Here is an 18,402-nt window from a genome sequence, read left to right on the forward strand (position 1 = left end):
TATTCTTTACAGTTGAGCATACTGGCATGGTGGGACTGTATCCTTTGCTCTTATGATACTTCTAACCTCGTGAGATTTTTGAGGAACCCAGAGAGATGAATACTAGTGATTCTGATGATGCCAGATAAAAGTAAAAGGAATCACAGAAAGGGAAATATATTGGTCTAAAGCTACATAGCTAATTAGTTTTAGTGACTGGCTAGAACTGAGTTTATCTTATAGGTTATCCTGTAGACATACAGTATTTTTTCACAAGTCTGTTATACTTCAAATAAAAAGATGCTATTTTTTCAATATACTATATTCAAAGAATTAAGATGTTGAGTTTCAAAACTCATTGTCAGCACCTCAAGGTGTTGAGCCCCTAGAGATTTTGTGTTTTCTGGTTTGCCATGTGTTAATAGCTCCGGTAAGAAGACTAGGTGCAGCTAATTTGTCCCCAGAAAAGTCTTTTCGTGCAGGATGGGTTTTAAGGAAACTGTATTCTTTGGAATCACCAGTAGAAATTTGTCTGCTACACTGAATAGTAAATGTGGAAGCCTACTGGAGAGTAGTAAAGAGATGGCTGCTATAATTTGCTTAATTTACTGATGCAGATAGACTGATTGGGACTACATGTATGTAGCTTCATCAAAATTTGATTATGGGATTTGTAAACATTATTGAAATCCTGCCTAGGTAGATGCTGATATATAAGTAGGTTCTGATCCTTTTACACGGAAGCCATCCCATGGTCAAGTTTAGCATTATTGAAACATAGTTAAGTGATTTTGTTTTTGGTGTTGATGGAGCACTCATTTGAAACATGTTGGCAAGCTAAAACAGTGTAGTTGCCTCACAGAAAAGAAAAATTATTGTTTACAATTCATTTTTAAATTATTGCATCTGTCCAAACTCAACAATGCTAATGTTTATCAACAGAGAAATACAATTAGCAAAAGTTATGGGTTGCAGTTATTTTTAAATAGAGTCATTTCTTTGTTTGAATTAAGGTAGACTTCATGCCTGCTGTTTATTTGTAGTAATTAAATTTCACATTTATCTGTGTATGTTAAAATATTTACCTTCTAGCTTGGCGTTGAACTCATGAAATAGTTTCAAAATCAGAATAAGACCTAAAGAGGGCTTCCTGTTGTGGTGCAGCAGAAATGAGTCTAACTAGGAACCATGATGTTGCAGGTTTGATCACTGGCCTTGCTCAGTGGGTTATGGATCCAGTGTTGCCTTTAGCTGTGGTGTGGGGGTGTGGGTCACAGACGTGCACCAGCCTATACCACAGTTATTGTGGCTGGCAGCTGTAGCTCCTATGAGACCCCTAGCCTGGGAATCTCCATATGCTGCGGGTGAGGCCCTAAAAAGCACCCCCCAAAAGACCTAAAGAAAACTGCCAAACTAATGTACTTTACAATATTTATTCTCAGACTTTAAATTATTAAATATATAAACATGCGCCCATGTTTCGGAATATTAATTTTATCTTTGTTTATCTTGAAAGCTCTTCCAAAGGTATGTGATTATGGGTTTGGTAGGCATCTAAATTTTATCTTATTTTGGTTTTTTTTATTAGTGATTCCTTGGAAGCTAGTTGAATAACATAATTACATTTTTCAATTTAAAATTTTATAATCTAGATTTAATTAATGAATTGATGATGGTGCCTCACTGCTGGTACTATGTCTGAATCATTGGATTTTTCTAAGTGTTTGAAAAGGCGGCACTCCAATTAGGGCTTTCTACAATTTAATTAGCAAATTTACTATATCACTACCCAGGGAACTGTGTGTTCATATTAGATGCTGCAGTGTTTGCTTGTTAGAGAATGGGATTACATTGTCCTTCCTTTTCTTAATTTATGTTTCACTTTCTTTGCTACTTCTTATATCTGAGTATAAACAGATTCAGTAATTACCAAAAAAAGAAAAAACCTGCTGACTTCAATACCAATAAACTTTGTACTTCGGTTATAAAATGTAACACAAAACAGGTCATTTGAATTTGGAGCTCATGGTACTTAATAGTTTTGTAAGTTACTGCACTTAACTTGCATAAGATATACTTTCTGCAAGATGACTTGTGTAACATTTGTTGTCAGTCAAAGTTAAGGCTTTACCAAGTGGGTGGTATTGATATTTTATCTACAAAGTAAATGTAAAGAATGGACTCAGTATGCTTTCCCATCTTTTTATGGAAATTTCATGCTACCTCAAGTAAAGGCATGATTCCAAGATGGTTGCCATCTCACATATATTTCCAGACTTGTCACGAGAAATCTGTTAGAATGAGTTGACCATGGGGGAATCCACTGAGGCCTTTCACATGACTGACACCTGCCTTTTAAACTGGCAAAGGCACTGTAATAACCACCCTGCCCCCCGCAGTGTTAAGCCTTGAAAGGTCCTTGAATGTAGACAAAAAGCAATTCATTGTAACCAGCCAGTGCAGAGAAATGTCAGCAAATTCCCTCAGTTACTAAAGAGTAAGGGTGTGGGCTGTTGAGGGGCAAAGGAACAAATGTATGGGAACTGCACATAGCTTCTCAAGAAAATATTTTACAACCCATGAGTATATGTTTAGGCTACCAAGAACCATGATAATCTTTTTGTGAACCACAATTTAAGAATGAAATACAGAGATGGAATACCTCCTAATAAATTCCATCATGTCAGGAATATTATAAATACCTTCTTCTTTAGGTCCTTCTCTGCCATCAGAGCCTGAGTAATTCTATAATGCAAATCCCCCTTTCGACAAAATTGAAAGGTAAAAATAATGTTCAGTCAGAATGTATTTGGAATATTGTTATATTATTTTGTAAACAATTTTATAAAAATATCAGTGGTGCTGGCTTTCAGATTCTTCATGGTTGTGACTTTTATTCCCAATGTAACTGCATTGCTTTTTTAAAGGAAATTGATTCAAACATGGGAAAGAAGTAGTATGTGGGAATATTTCAAAGTCTCCTTTCCTAGTCAATTCCATTTCTCTTAAAGTTTCATTTACTGGGAGCAATTCCTATGTTGATGGCTCTCTTTGCAACTTACAGTGGTCCTGTTTGCTTTTCATTGTATTTATACCTTTTTTCCTCATGGGGCTTTGACTTGTTTATTTAGTTTGGTTATTCTCTTGAGTGTCATATTTGCCAATCACATGCAAGGGCTTCACAATAAAGCAAAAGTTAGAAAGTATCTGCCTAAGATAAATCACAGTGTTCAGAGAAAAAAGATTCCATATCTTTCAAATTTTTAAATGAGCGACTCCTATGACTCAGACCTTACATCTCTGCACAGAAAAATATGCACAAGCGTATTGTTGCCTATTGATGTCACATAATAAAATTGTCTACAACTAGAAAATACAGAGGCATTTTTAAGGTTGTATAAGGGTGCACCACAGATTCTTAACAGTATTTTTCTTTGCAGGAGAGATACAAGAAATGAGATTTGGGTGTTGAATTTATTAATAATGCTCTAATTTTTAAAAAGAATACTTTAAGATATTACTTACTAAGCACTTATTAAGGCACTATTTGTAACATCAAAATTTTTAAATAATGTCTTAAAATTATTTTTTTCTACCAGATGTTCCAAAATTCCCCAAAGAAAAAATCGACCCACTTGAAGTGGAGGAGGGTGATTCAATTGTCCTTCCATGCAACCCTCCCAAAGGCCTCCCACCTTTACACATTTATTGGATGAATATTGGTAAGAAATGTTCTGTTCTTGTTAGGAGACATTTTTAACTTCATACATTATCTCGGATAATAGACTGAAACCAAAGACAAAAAAATTAATAAAAGGTTATCAGTGTGGAATCAAATGGATTTTTAAAACCGTACTGATAATCTGATCCAAGTCCTAAATATGCATGAAAGCACTAGAAAACTACAATATATTTATTGATTTTTTACTCATCTGGAAAGAGTAGAGGATATTGATATGATAAAGTATGTCTGTGAAGGAAATACTTTTTATATTTCAGACAACTTACTTACCTTTGGGATATTATCCATGTCAAAGCTGAGGATGGCTTGTATCTGTGTTGCAAGCCTTATATTTACATTTTAATAATATTGCACCCATTTCATACCATGACGCCTGTAGTAATTAGTCTTAATTTTTGTTTTTAATTTGCCACAAACTTTTACCAACTCTTGAGTTGGAATTCTGATTTGTAAAATCTGCTTCTGACATGTACCTTAGTGCTACTCTCTAAGTGATTTCTCATTGTGGCCCACAGACAAAAGTAATAATTGTACTGTACTTGGAAGAAAGCAAAAAAGCTTACTCTTGGCTGCAGCCAAATGTTGCAGACTCCATTCATCGTAGAACTTTCCAAGGTGTAGCCATGGAAGAGAGATTAATATCTCACTTTTGTGGAAATCTGTTTTAAAGAAATATCCTAATAAAATAAGATTAATAATTAGACCATAATCTAAATTGGACCAGTTTTCAGATAGGCCAATATGCACCTATAGAGGAGATATAGAATCCTAGATGGTAAGGAGAAGTAAAATGCCAAGACTAGTTGCCCACCAGCGTCCTGGTGAAAGACATGTTTTGTTGTATTTTGTCTTTTACTTCTTACTCACACATTGCTTCTCAAGTAAGACCAGACTTGAAAGGAATAGGAAGAGCTGGCATGAAAAATAAAATTGAATTAAGTAATAGGAAAGAAAATGAAAAAAAAAAAAAAAAAAAAAAGGAAATGAGGCACAATAAGTGACGATTGCCCCTTTTAATGACAAAATGTTTCTTTCCAGAATTAGAACACATTGAGCAAGATGAAAGAGTATACATGAGCCAAAAGGGAGATTTGTACTTCGCAAATGTGGAAGAAAAAGACAGTCGTAATGATTACTGTTGCTTTGCTGCATTCCCAAGATTAAGGACTATTGTGCAGAAAATGCCAATGAAACTAACCGTTAACAGTTGTAAGTCCAAATAATTTATCATGCCATTATGAATGCAGAATACTAATGTGTCCATAATTTTCTTCTCGTTGAAGCCAGCTAAAACTGGGTTGATATTTTCCACCATTGTTTAGTTCAACTCTAGAGACTTCATCCAGATGAAAGAGACGTCTGCAGCTGCACATCTACTGTTTTCTGTCTCCTGCAGCCAGAAAATCAAATCTCAATTCACAGTACAAATGTATTTCACTTGCTGTCTAGAGGGTCTGGTTATGTTCCCAGGTGAAATCCACAACGAAATTCCAGGATTTTCTCAGCAACTGTCAGGCTCCAAGTCTGTGATTTTTGGATAAACCAGCAGACTAAAAATATTGGAGAAAATAACAGAGTCAAAAAGAAAAAGAAGCAATATAATTTTTATTGTATCAAGCTCTTTTGTCCTTCCCAAATTGGCAGTTATTCAAATTGCTTCTTTTTCCTAATTGATTCTGCCAATGCTAGTCTATATTTTTACAATTGAAAACAGTCATTATTAGTGAGAGAAAGAACCATAAGATTCAAAGGGTGGAGATAATCCCAGCAGTTCACTGACTGAATAATTGGCTCTGGTAAAATCAGAAGTTGGCATGACCATTCCATTGTCTAATTTGGTTCATAATATTTTCATTGTTGTGTGTAGATTCACTCTGCCAGGGCTTCACTATAGCATCCTTTTGGCAACCTGAGTTCTCTTTAATAGAGCTATAATTTTATCCTTTCCACCTGGATTTCATCTGTGGTATTTCAAGATTTAGCTCATTATGAATAGTTTTCAACTATATTCCCAAAGGTAATGTTCTAGTGAAGCATGGTTATATCTCATTTTGTAATTTTTCAGAGAGAAAACTATGACTTCTCATTCTATTTTGATGTCAGCATCTACCATTATGTTTGTGAGTTTTTTTCTTCCGTTTTTTTTTTTATTTCAGTAAAGCATGCTAATGACTCAAGTTCATCCACAGAAATTGGTTCCAAGGGTAAGTTGATGACATAGGATGTTGACATTTATTTTCATGTGTGGTAGTTCATTGTCATCTCAGAATTTGAATTTTCCCTTTAATATCTTCATGAGTTTATTAAAATACTAACATTCCTAGTACAGAAACCCCTTAACAAGTTCTATTCCCTCTTATCTTAATTAAATATATGTAAAAGGAGTGATATATTACAGTTGTAACTGTATAAATTAGCTTGTATACTTATAGATGTATAACTGTATAAATTAGCTTATATACTTATAGATGACAGAATTATACATATACATATATAACTATATTTTTAATCCAGTGATGATTATGAGTCTCCTAAAATGTTCCTCATAGTTGATCAGTTTGATTCAGAGCTGTTAAATGAGGGAAAAATAAATGGTTGTGTTAACAGAAGTAGAGAAAGCATTGGGTTTAAAAATGTTAAATGATCATTTTCCTTTCAGGACTGTTGGAGTGCTTAATATACAACTGTCCATTGTAACTTGCTGAGAAAGGATACAGTTTGCAGCATTTTCCAAGCTCAATTTCTATGAAACTTTTCTTAAGTTTTTTTCCAGGAGTTCCCACTGTGGTGTAGTGGGTTAAGGATCTGACTGCAGCGGTTCAGGTCTCTGCAGAGGTGTGGGTTTGATCCCTTCCCAGCAGAGTGGGTTAAGGATCTGGCATTTCTGCAGCTGTAGTATAGGTTGTAGTTGCAGCTCAGATTCCATCCTTGACCCAGGAACTTCCATATGCCCTGGGTGTGGCAAAGGAAGGAAGAAAGAAAAGAAGAAAGAAAAAGGAAGAAAGGAAGAAAGAATCATTTGCATGAATCCAACATATATTTCTTTTATAATTGGGACCAGCATTGAACCTTTTATGCTAACTCAGATATCTAATACACTGGTAACATAAGCAGGGCTGGTTGAGGGATCCTCTTGGTACACCCTCTGTTTGAAAATGGACTCGTTAAGTATATATGGCCAACATCATTTTCTTTGATGTTGTATCTTTCCAGCACTCAATAAAAATTATTGCACATAATGAATGTTCAAAAATTATTTTTCAAGAAACAAACACAAGAAAGCTATAGCAAGGTGTACACTGCTACCACTTTCCTTCATCTCTTCTGATAACACAGCAGCTTTTTACTCTTTGTGTATCATGGCACATCACATTGACATTGGATGTGAAACACAATTTGTGTGAACACTTGGAAATGGAATTAAGATTAGTATTGAGTTCCCGTCATGGTGCAGTGGAAACGAATCCGACTAGGAACCATGAGGTTGCAGGTTCAATCCCTGGCCTCACTCAGTGGGTTAAGGATCTGGCGTTGCTGTGAGCTTTGGTGTAGGTCTCAGACCTGGCTTGGATCTGGCGTTGCTGTGGCTCTGGCGTAGGCCAGAGGCAACAGCTCCAATTCAACCCCTAGCCTGGGAACCTCCGTATGCCATGGGTACAGCCCTAAAAAAAAAAAGAGGTTTGTATTGAAAGCGGAAGTCTCCTAATTTGCCATTGTATTTGAAAATATTCTTAAGAAATGGAACATTTCCTTATTCAGTTCCTGAGAATTCCTGCTAATCATTCCTCACAATAGTGTTTGTCTTTGAGGGCCTGAACTGAAGTGGAGTCACCAAAAGAGCTTGATAAATTCATACATGCCTGGTGTCTGTCACAGGCTTCTGAAGTCAGAATTTCTGGGTGTAGGGCTGAGGAAGCTATATTATAACAGGAATCTTGTCAAATACTTAACACATTAAATTAATGAAAAATACACATGGCCATCAAACGTGACCAGGTATGATTAAAATGTAGAATATAAAACTATAGACTGTCAATTAACTTAAAGGCTTTCATCAAGAAACTAATTATCCTGAACAGTGTTTGAACTTCTAAATTTAAATGTGTTTTAAGTCATAGCCTTTATAAAACTTAATGCAACACAAAGTTAATACACCTGAAGGACAACCCAGGCTTCATGGTAAGAGTGGAGTCTATTTAAATGGAAATAGATTAAAAATGTGTGAAGTATATGTGAAATAAATGTGTGAAAATATATTATCATGTGTGTATAAATATACATACATACACACAGGTCCATATGGTTAAGTATGTTTTAAGAAAGATTTAGTGCCAAAGGAGTTTAATTCCCTTAGTTTGAGAAAAACCTGAGACTTTCCTGTTATGTATTGCAGCAAATTCAATCAAGCAAAGAAAACCCAGACTCCTATTGCCTCCTCCTGAGAGTGGCAGCAGGTCTTCAGTTATCATCCTCAAAGGAGAAACCCTGCTGCTTGAGTGCTTCGCTGAAGGCCTGTGAGTAACCTGACCCCATTCCTGACTCTGGTTCTATAAAGAATAAGATAACAGTGAAGGATGGGCCTGCATACACATTTTAAAATAATTTCTTTCTTTGCTCTTTTTTTTTTTTTTTTTTTGAGTTACCGTCATAGAGCAGTGGGTTAAGGATGTGGTGTTGTCAATGCAGTGGCTCAGGTTGCTGCTGTAGCATGGGTTCAGTCCCTGGCCTGGGAAACAAATGCACACACACACACAAATTCTTAAAAATAAAAAAATCCTGGAGTTCCCACTGTGGCTCAGAGGGTTAAGAACCTGACTAATATCCTTGAGGGTTTGGTTTCCATCCCTGGCCTCACTTAGTGGGCATTGTCTGGCAGTTATGGGTGTAGGTCACAGATGCAGCTTGGATCCTGCATTGCTGTGGCTGTGGTGTAGGCCGCCAATTGCAGCTCTGATTCACCCCCTAGCCTGGGAACTTCCATATGCTGTAAGTGTGGCCCTAAAAAGGAAAAAAAAAATCCTGTTAACTGCATTTCTGGAGAAAGTAATTTGCACTTCACTCTACAGATTTCAGGCTGTGACTGAGATTGTTTTGTAATTAAATCGCTCTGTCAGTGTATGACAGTGTGAATGGAGGTGACGGGACAACTTTCTCCTTACTTCAGTCAACAGGGATGAATGCCACACTTTAGGGCATGTGGCTGTTAGGAGTTAGCCTATTGCTACTGCTGCCAGCTTTCTGTCTCTGCTATATTACCTTGTCCCACTCCTGCTTGTTATGAACTCCACTCCCTTTCCAGTTTCCACAGAGCCCTTTGTATTGATCGTTTGACTCTGCTGTGCTGGGCACATAGGCAGGGCCAGATCAGATAATTTCAGAGAGTTTCATCTCAGAAATAGTGAACGAAATTTCTTTCATACCTGAAAAAGCAATGCACTTTTCCAGACCCCCCAAGAAAAGCCTAAGTAATCTTTGCTTGGTCATTTCTTGAAGTTGAGACATTTACTGAGTAACTACCATGTAAGTCTGTGTAAACAAGGGCTATCTTATGTAATACTTGGTCATACATGATCTATCATCATCTCTATGCTTACCACTACCTACTCATCACTGTCATTTCCCACAGAGTACTGTGGGAAAATACACTCCACTTTCCTAGCACCCATGTTTACATAATCAGTTTGTAAACTAAGGGCTTTTTACAGCTGGACATTTGGTTTGTGGACGAGGATTTGAAATTCATACTCATTTACAATTCTGTGTATATTCCAAATGTTTTTTAAATTGGATTATGAAGAAAAGGAACAAATTTTAATGGTTTACAACCCTTAAGCTTTGTAAATGTCTCTTTCCATTCAGCACAAAAATCTGGGTTGTTTTTCTGTCTTAAATTGCCAAGGTGTATTGCTGTAAATTAATCTGAAGTGCAGTGGCACAGCCTCTGTTGGAAAGTTTGGTCTTTATATTATGTGAGGAGATGAAAGCCCCAGGTTTAGTTTGAATTGTGTCAGTAATTGCCTGCTCTTCTGTTCTTACCCACATGAGTTTATAGTGGCAGAAATGGAATTCTTTCAGGATTCATCACTATTCTTGGTGGACTGTTTAGGCAGGGAGAATATGTCACTAATCCTTTTTTTTCCTATTTCCCACAAATACCATCATTTACTTCTTGAGTTGGCTGGCAACTACATGGATTGTCTTCAATATAAGACAAAGGCTCTCATGTGCATTTTATAAAATATGATGTCAGGAAGCAATATAGAAAAAGAAAGTGAACATCACTATGTGCTGCCCCTGGGACTTGAGGATTCCCGTTCCCTTGTCAAAAGAGGTTCACTTGAAGTGGTTTCTTCTTACTCACCCCATATTTGTGTTGATAATTCTATCTGATCTAGTTCTGTTTCAGGTGAAGGTGATACATTGTAAAATTTTTAGAGTCCTTGAAAAAGTTCCTTCCAAGAAGTTTTAAACTGCAAAGCTTCTGCAGTAACAAGCGTAATGATAACTAAGACATTGTACTTTTTATTATGCGTCAGACACTGTTTTACACTTTACATACATTGGCTCATTTTATCCTCACTGCAATTCATTTGCAGGTTAGGCACATTAGGCCAGAGAGTTGAATTCACTTCTTCGTGCTTGGTGTAAAGCAGAGGCCGAGATTCCATCCTCTCTGTCTCCAGAATCCTAAACTACCTCTAAATTGCACTTCTGCAGCATATTTCAACCAAATGAACCATTCTGTTCAGTTAAAGGCAGAGTGGACAAAGGATGGAATTGCCCTTGAGTCTAAGGAGGTAGGATATAGTAGCTATTTCAGAAAAGGGTTAGTAACAATGAAAATATCAATACTACTAAGTAAAATGGGAACGCTTTCACAGACAAAGTTTGAGATTATACAGATTCTGCAAGGGGGAAATTGAGAACTGTTAAAATGACTGCAAATTTCAAGCAGAAGAGCAAAGAAAGGTATTCACTCCCCAGAGGAAGTGCATACAGTGCCAATTCACACTCATTCACACCCTGTGAAAACTTGATTAAGAGTAAAGGCAACATCCCTCTGCTGACTGTTGGGCTCAAAAATTTTTCTCATCCTTTTCTCTCAGTTTTGTACATTCATGAGTTTAAGCTGGGTACAATTCTATTACAAAGCAAGAAAGTTAAAAAGAGTTGGCTGGGCAAGGACCTGAACAAAAATTTGAGATATGGTGTAGGTTTACTGCTGAATTTCTTTTTATACATAGATTTTCCTGCCAGAATGAAGTGCTGATAGTAACTATTTACTAAATTCTTTAAAAAGGGAAAGAAAAAAAATAGCAAGAATATAGCTGGACATTCTTGCAGTGGTATAGGTATATACCTCAGTAAATTATGTCTCATGGTCATAGGGTGTTTAAAATCATTTTACTCTGTTCTTTCAAGGTACTGGTATTAGAGGATTAGACTAGTTTCCAAGGACTAGGAAAAAAAAAAAAGATTTTGCAGCAACTGAGATGCTTGTAGTATTAAAGCATAGACTAATGAAAAACTCCTGATTTGAAGGAACTGAGGTCCAGAGCAGCCTGCAATTTGGCAAATTGCCACTTTGACAGATGGAGTGCAAAGCAAACAGTTAGGAGTCATGGGTTATGCATCCTGTTGTGTGGTGTGCTCAGGAAGCCAACAGCTAATATACCCTCACAGTTGCCTGTCTGAGCATCATTACTGTTTCCTGCAGGAGTGTGCCATGTGCTCTAAGCCTGCTAAAATAAAAGGCTCTGTAAGGCAGGTAAGTACTTGAACCTTGAGGGGAGAAGGGACTAGATGTGTGGAAAACACCTTCATTTTTACCTATAATCTTATTTTGCATAATAAAAATTATCTTAACCACTGCCTAAAAATATTCAAATAATTTGAGGTAATTAACACAAATAATGTCAGGTATGTGTTCAGTTATTAATTAGTAGCTAATTAATTTGTCTATAAGCATATATTCCAAGAATATATAGTTAGGAGAGCAAAAAGAGATGAAAAAAGCACAAGTGCAATAGAACATCCTAATAAAAACAAGTTTAGTCAGACAAATTCAAGTTCTACTATGTTATCTATTACCCCAGTGACTTTAAGCAAATTAACTTCTTGAACTTTTGAATCCTCACTAGTGAAATGATGATAATAAAGCTCATATTTAGAACACACTCAGTAACTTTTAGCTATTAATGATAAAAAGAAATATAGTGAGTAGGAAAAAAAGTCATCAGTAAAAACGACGAAGCTGTTTCTTCCACCCAGCCCAGCTGGAGACGAGGAAAAAATTCACCCTTTAGCACAAATCAGCCATCAGTGACTTACACATCATTTTTAAAACCCAAAAGTTGGCGTTCTCGTTGTGGTGCAGTGGTTAATGAATCCGACTGGGAACTGTGAGGTTGCAGGTTTGATCCCTGGCCTTGCTCAGTGGGTTAAGGATCTGGCGTTGCCATGAACTGTGGTGTAGGTTGCAGACGCGGCTCAGATCCCAAGTTGCTGTGGCTCTGGTGTAGGCAGGTGACTACAGTCTGATTGGACCCCTAGCCCGGGAACCTTCATGTGCCATAGGAGTGGCCCTAGAAATACCAAAAAGCCAAAAATAAATAAATAAATAAAACCCAGAAGTTATAGAGGGTACCACTTGTCTACTAGTCTGTTTTTCATGAGATGAGATTTTTCTGTTTTAAACCCAGAAAACAGGAATGGTTTGATTCCTCATTCTTGTCTTCCACTCAACTAAGGTGGAAAAAACATTGTGTAGGTGTGTGACAAGTTATCAATTTGGTTTTTGTTTTGTTCTTGCTTTTATCATTTGTTGGTTTTGATTGAGCAATTGAATCATCCTAAACTGGGGAGATTTACTTCATTCCTCTGTTCCTGTGTTCCCCTATATTGGCAGGATGGAAAGTTGCCTGGGTGGCCAGGTCTGTGCTACAGAGCCCACCTTGCATTAAAACAAGCTGTTCACAGGTCCAGCCAGCACACTGGACGCCCACATCTGAGCCACATTCTCCAGCAGCCTCTCCATTAGAATTAAAGAGGGTGTCACCATTTCCATTTGGAGACTATTGGGTCCTTACTTTAACGTGTTTTTCAAACTCACACAGGCTAGAGGGCTGTTATTTCTGTCCCTTTCAGAGCAGCCACAGGGAGAGAGCACACTTGAAAATATCTTGTAATATTTCTTTGAGTCCAGTAATCCATCCTTCATCTAATCATACCTATTCAGTGTCTACAGGGAGTTAGCCCTCTTAGTAGAGGAAACAGAAGATTTCCAAGGGGAACAGACTATTCAAAGGAGCTTGCTTGCCATTAAGGAGACTTTGCTTTATCCAACCACAGTATTCACTTCTGATGGTGGTGTGCAGGTCTGTGTCCTGGGAAGGCCGGTGTTTTTCAGTTGAACTCTGAGTGCAGATCTAAAAGCCACAAAATGTGGGATGTATCCTATGAATTTCTTTAATTTTTTTTTCATTCTAAAAAATGTTGCTCATTTATGTATTGTTTTGCAGACCAACTCCACAGGTTGATTGGAACAAAATGGGTGGTGATTTGCCAAAGGGAAGAGAAACAAAAGAAAATTACGGCAAAACTTTGAAGATAGAGAATGTTTCCTACCAAGATAAAGGAAATTATCGCTGCACAGCCAACAATTTCTTGGGATCAGCCACTCATGATTTTCATGTTATAGTAGAAGGTACATTTCTTAAGTTGATTTATTTTTCTTTTATTAAAAAAAGTGAATTCATGCATGTAGTGGGCCACTAATACGTGTATATTAAAACGAGTAAGCTGTTTCAACTTTTAATTATAGAGTAAGCAATGAATATATTATACTTTAATCAATCAAGTTTGTCATTTACCCCACAAAACCACATAGAAGGGACAAATGACAAGAAAATCTCATGTTAAGATTTGAACTCAGATGACTTCCACTCTTGGTTTGAATAGTGATTAAACCTAATCTCTAGAGTTCCTACTGTGGCTCAGCAGAAAGGAAACGAATCCAAATAGTATCCACGAGGATGTGGGTTCAATCCCTGTCCTCGCTCAGTGGGTCTGGGATTCAGCATTGCCATGAGCTGTGGTGTAGGTCACAGACGTGGCTTGGATCACATGTTGCTATGGCTGTGGTGTACGCCGGTGACTGTACCTTCAATTTGACCCCTAGTTTGGGAACTTCAGTATGCTGTAAGTGTGGCCCTAAAAAGCAAAAACAAAAAGCTAAAAACAAACCTAATCTCCTATATCATCATATTGTGAGAAAAAATGTATTGTAATATATATGTGTATATGATACTGCATAATATGAATTCTTAAAAGAACTAAGCATTACCATGGAAGAAGGTATCATGAGGAGCCTGGAAGACAGCTTGGACTTTGTTTCTCAGGCCTGTCATTAGCTTGCTGTACCCTTGACAAATTTATTTCACCTTTCTTTACCTCCATTTCTTTACCAATGAAGAGAGGGAGTCAGAGAAATTGTTTTAGTTATTTCCTGGTAATATTTGTTTGGTCCCTGGCTCAGGTTCTATACTCAATATGTTATTTATGGTGTATTGCTTCTCTATCAAAAGGTACAAAAACCACATTATGTTCAAGCCATTTTTTGTAAACCCAAGATTTTTGATCAATACAGATTTAGTTATTGCTGTATTCATAAAAGTAAGTAGGTGATGTCATCACTTAAAAAGATAAGGAGCCACAATATGTGGATATCAGGGCTCCGCCTGTGGGGCAGATATAAAGATCACTTAGTCATCCTGTGAATGTGATTGATGCAGACTATTTTCTGTGATTTTATTATTTATTTATTTATTTTTGTCTTTTTGCCTTTTCTAGGCCCACACCTATGACATATGGAGGTTCCCAGGCTAGGGGTCTAATCAGGGCTGTAGCCGCCGGCCTACACCACAGCCACAGCAACACTAGATCCAAGCCTTGTCTGCAACCTACACCACAGCTCACGGCAATGCCGGATCCTTAAGCCACTGAACAAGGCCAGGGATCGAACCCGCAACCTCATGGTTCCTAGTTGAATTCGTTAACCACTGCGCCACGACAGGAACTCATATTTTCTGTGATTTTAATCACATTGAAGTTACTATATATATGGTTTGGTTGCCTGTACTGACCAAATTAATGGGATGATTACTACATTTGTACTTACTTAGGGCTGTGTGGGCTTAACTACTGAAAGGAATTGTCTCGTTCAGTGTTCTGTTTGGCAAAATGGTGCTCTAAGGCTTCCATTTACATTCCCACAAAGTTCACCTCTTAAACTTTCATTTTGCATAGTGAACACCTGAGTAAAGGCTTGTTGTTTTAATTAGTGGGGGAAAAAAGACGCAGACAGTTTCTAGTCACAGGTGAATGTTAAGACACCTCTTAATTATGCTGCTGTTTGGAATAACAATATATTTCCAAGACCTCTCTCACAATGTGTGTGATTAGTTAAATTAGGAAGAATGGAAAACCAAAGATGAGAATATCATTTCCCTTGGCTCAGCAAAAGCAAAACCTATACAGGAGAAAGCCCCATATAATGCATAAATATCCACATTTTCCAATAGTGATCTATTCCTCTGACATTAAATTTTTCACTCAAATTCAGAGAGGAAGAGTTTGAGAGATTTATTTTTTCTGTATTTTTGGTCATCATTTGATGCCTCTGCATACTACGGCTATACCATGCAACAGGGAGGTTTTTCTGTGACCCCTCCTCCCCAACCCAACACAAACACATACTCACAAACCAGACATGTCTAATTGTTAGCTGCTCCTGCTCCAAGTTGCTGACTATTAGAAATCCTTCCAGATGGCTGGATCATTGCTACGGTAGCTGAATATTTTAACAATCTGGCCACGGTTTTCTTGACTGTTAAGACTGAAGCTTTCAAAAGAACTGCAAGGGTTGCAAAAAGAAAAAAATAAATCAGAGATGTAAAATTAATTATGCAATTTAAAATGTTGACTATAGTACTCCAAAGGAATACAGGTTTCCTGAACAAATTGTCCTCACTCTTCATAAAACAGCTATTAGCACTATTGAGATGTAAATAATGTTTTTATGAGAAACATTTAATCCTTTCTCCTTAATGAGAAACTACTAAATGTACCCTCTGTTGTATGTTTTAGGAGTTTCTCTTCACACATGCAAGTGAAAAGCAAACTGAGCTCAAGGAGCCTTTTTTTTTTTTTTGCTTAAGTGTGAAAGCAGTAAATACATCCTTCATTAATCATTTGGATGGATGAGTTCACGTTCATTCGCTTTTATTCTGCCTTCCTGCACTTTCTTCTTTCCCCTTCTTTGTCTCTTACTTGGAAACTCAAATAGCATGGATTTGCCATATGGGAAAAGAACAGTGTTACTGGGAACTTTGAAAATGTAGTCAATCCTGAAAACACCTGCTACACTTAAGTAAAAGCATGTATCGTATTCTGTTTGTGATATTTCTTTATTACTAAACACAATCAAACTCTGTAACTTAAGCCACAATATCCTAAATAAGAAAACAAACTGCAATATATGTAAGCAAAAACAGCCAGAATGTCTTAAGATACAACTATCCTTCCTTTTTAGGAACCTGTGATCTAAATATTACACATTCAGTAAAAAGAGATCTATTAAAATGGCATCTAAAACATTCTAAATCCAGAAATCTAAGTCTCACCCCAGTTGCATTTCAACTGATTGTAAAAAGCCTTGCTCACACTGTTTTTGTTGTAAACTTTTGAATCATTTAAGGCTTTTGAATAGGAAAGTATTTATGCATAATTATATACCCATAACTGTGTTGTATTTTATTTTTTTTTAAACTTTTTTTTTAATCTTTTTTTTAAAAATTTTTTTTTATTTTTATTTTTTGCCATTTCTTGAGCTACTCCTGTGGCATATGGAGGTTCCCAGGCTAGGGGTCAAATCGGAGCTGTAGCTGCCAGCCTACGCCAGAGCCACCGCAACGCGGGATCCGAGCCACATCTGCGACCTACACCACAGCTCACGGCAACGCCGGATCGTTAACCCACTGAACAAGGGCAGGGATCGAACCCGCAACCTCATGGTTCCTAGTCGGATTCGTTAACCACTGCGCCACGATGGGAACTCCTGTGTTGTATTTTAAAAGGATATCATGAACTCAGATGCAATTTAGTCGTTGATCTGCTTGAAAAAGCCTCTTTTTCAAATAAATCTATTTCCAAAAAGTTGCAATTAGAGCCAAGTTTGATGAACCTAGTAATTGTTGATTTATTAGAATAAAGATATTAAATAGAATTCTGTTACTAAGAAAATGATCTGTGTTCTATGTTTTATAAGTACCAAATTTCCTGTTTTGTTTTGTTTTCCTTCTAGTGGTAAACATCTCTAATTAGCTTGCTTATTATATTCTAAATGTTCAGACATTTGCATCTGAGTTTTCAGCAGTGTGAGAGAAATTTATCTTATTTTTTTATTTACACTGATGACAAAATGAGTAAAGTTTCAACATAAGGCATTTTCATCAGTTGCCATATATCTTAGGATAATAGATAAAAGACTGGGATACAATGATAAGTGTTTTCTCTCAGAATTTTCCCTTTTAATTATTCTTTCTTCTCTCTTGAGCCTTTTTTCTTTTTCTTTTTTCTTTCTTTTTTTTGGTCTTTTTAGGGCTACACCCATGGTGTATGGAAGTTCCCAGACTAGGGGTCGAATTGGAGCTGTAGCTGCCAGCCTATGCCACAGCCACAAAAACGCCAGATTCGAGTTGTGTCTGCTCCGTCTGTAAGGTGAAAGGGTTGGATAAGATGGTCACTTAAGCACCCTTTACCTAATGACTAACAGTAATCGGGATTAATGCAGATACCAGTGGAATAATGAAATTTGTAGGAAGAGAAAAGAAATAGAAATCTTGATTTTACTAATTATAAAGATTTAGAGAAAGGTCATCATTCTATGATATCCTTAATTTTATTATTTTTTATTGATATAAGGGACATGTTACATTATTAGTTTCATAATGATTCATTATTAGTTTCATAATGATTGCAAAATGATCACATGAAGTGTGGTTTACATACATCACCAAATAGTTACAATTCTTTTTTTTGTGATGAAGGCTTTTAAGATCTACTCTCTTAGCAGTTTTTGAGGAGACAATAAAATATTAAGTACAGTTACCATGCTGTATATTATATCTCCATGATTTCTATATTTGTACATGCTCTTAGTCTTAGTTTTCTACTGTAAATAAGAAAACTTTCATTTTGTTTTCTGTAACTCCAGTGCTTAATTTTATTGTATATCTCATATGAAAAGACCAAAAAAAGTAACTATAACATAAAAAACGCAGTGACACGCACACACAAACTAAAACCCTTCACCTTAGAGGGTCATATGCAGTTTCTTATTTGCATTTTTAAACTAAATGAGTACATATTTACAGATTTTGAATTATTAACATGTGTATTTAACTTGGAATTTAACAATTAAGGTCATAGCTTCTGGAATAATTAAACAGGCAGGTCTCTTACTGAGATTTGAACTTGCCAGGGATATTTGTATATTTGTATTTTTCCTGGTGAATTTATAGGCATTTTCCCCACACAATCCCCTTTTTCCTCCTTACTTAAAAAATTGTTTAAATGACATTTTTCATATTATAAATATAAGTATCTTAAAGACTTTCCTT

General features: G+C 36.5%; 1 protein-coding gene across 25 annotated transcripts in view; it reads left to right on the plus strand.

Annotated features, from left to right (window-relative positions):
* Positions 1-18,402, plus strand: part of CHL1 (cell adhesion molecule L1 like) — a 229,883-nt gene that overhangs the window by 160,368 nt on the left and 51,113 nt on the right. For 19 of the 25 annotated variants that reach the window (XM_021069258.1, XM_021069241.1, XM_021069261.1 and 16 more), the window contains 5 exons: positions 3,579-3,701; positions 4,760-4,930; positions 5,878-5,925; positions 8,115-8,235; positions 13,243-13,427. In XM_021069258.1, the coding sequence (XP_020924917.1) occupies positions 3,579-3,701; positions 4,760-4,930; positions 5,878-5,925; positions 8,115-8,235; positions 13,243-13,427 (648 nt within the window). The remainder of the gene's footprint in view (positions 1-3,578; positions 3,702-4,759; positions 4,931-5,877; positions 5,926-8,114; positions 8,236-13,242; positions 13,428-18,402) is intronic. The other 6 variants (XM_021069242.1, XM_021069259.1, XM_021069255.1 and 3 more) reach the window with 1 other exon arrangement.

Source organism: Sus scrofa, chromosome 13, assembly GCF_000003025.6.
Source record: "Sus scrofa isolate TJ Tabasco breed Duroc chromosome 13, Sscrofa11.1, whole genome shotgun sequence".
Taxonomy (NCBI): domain Eukaryota; kingdom Metazoa; phylum Chordata; class Mammalia; order Artiodactyla; family Suidae; genus Sus; species Sus scrofa.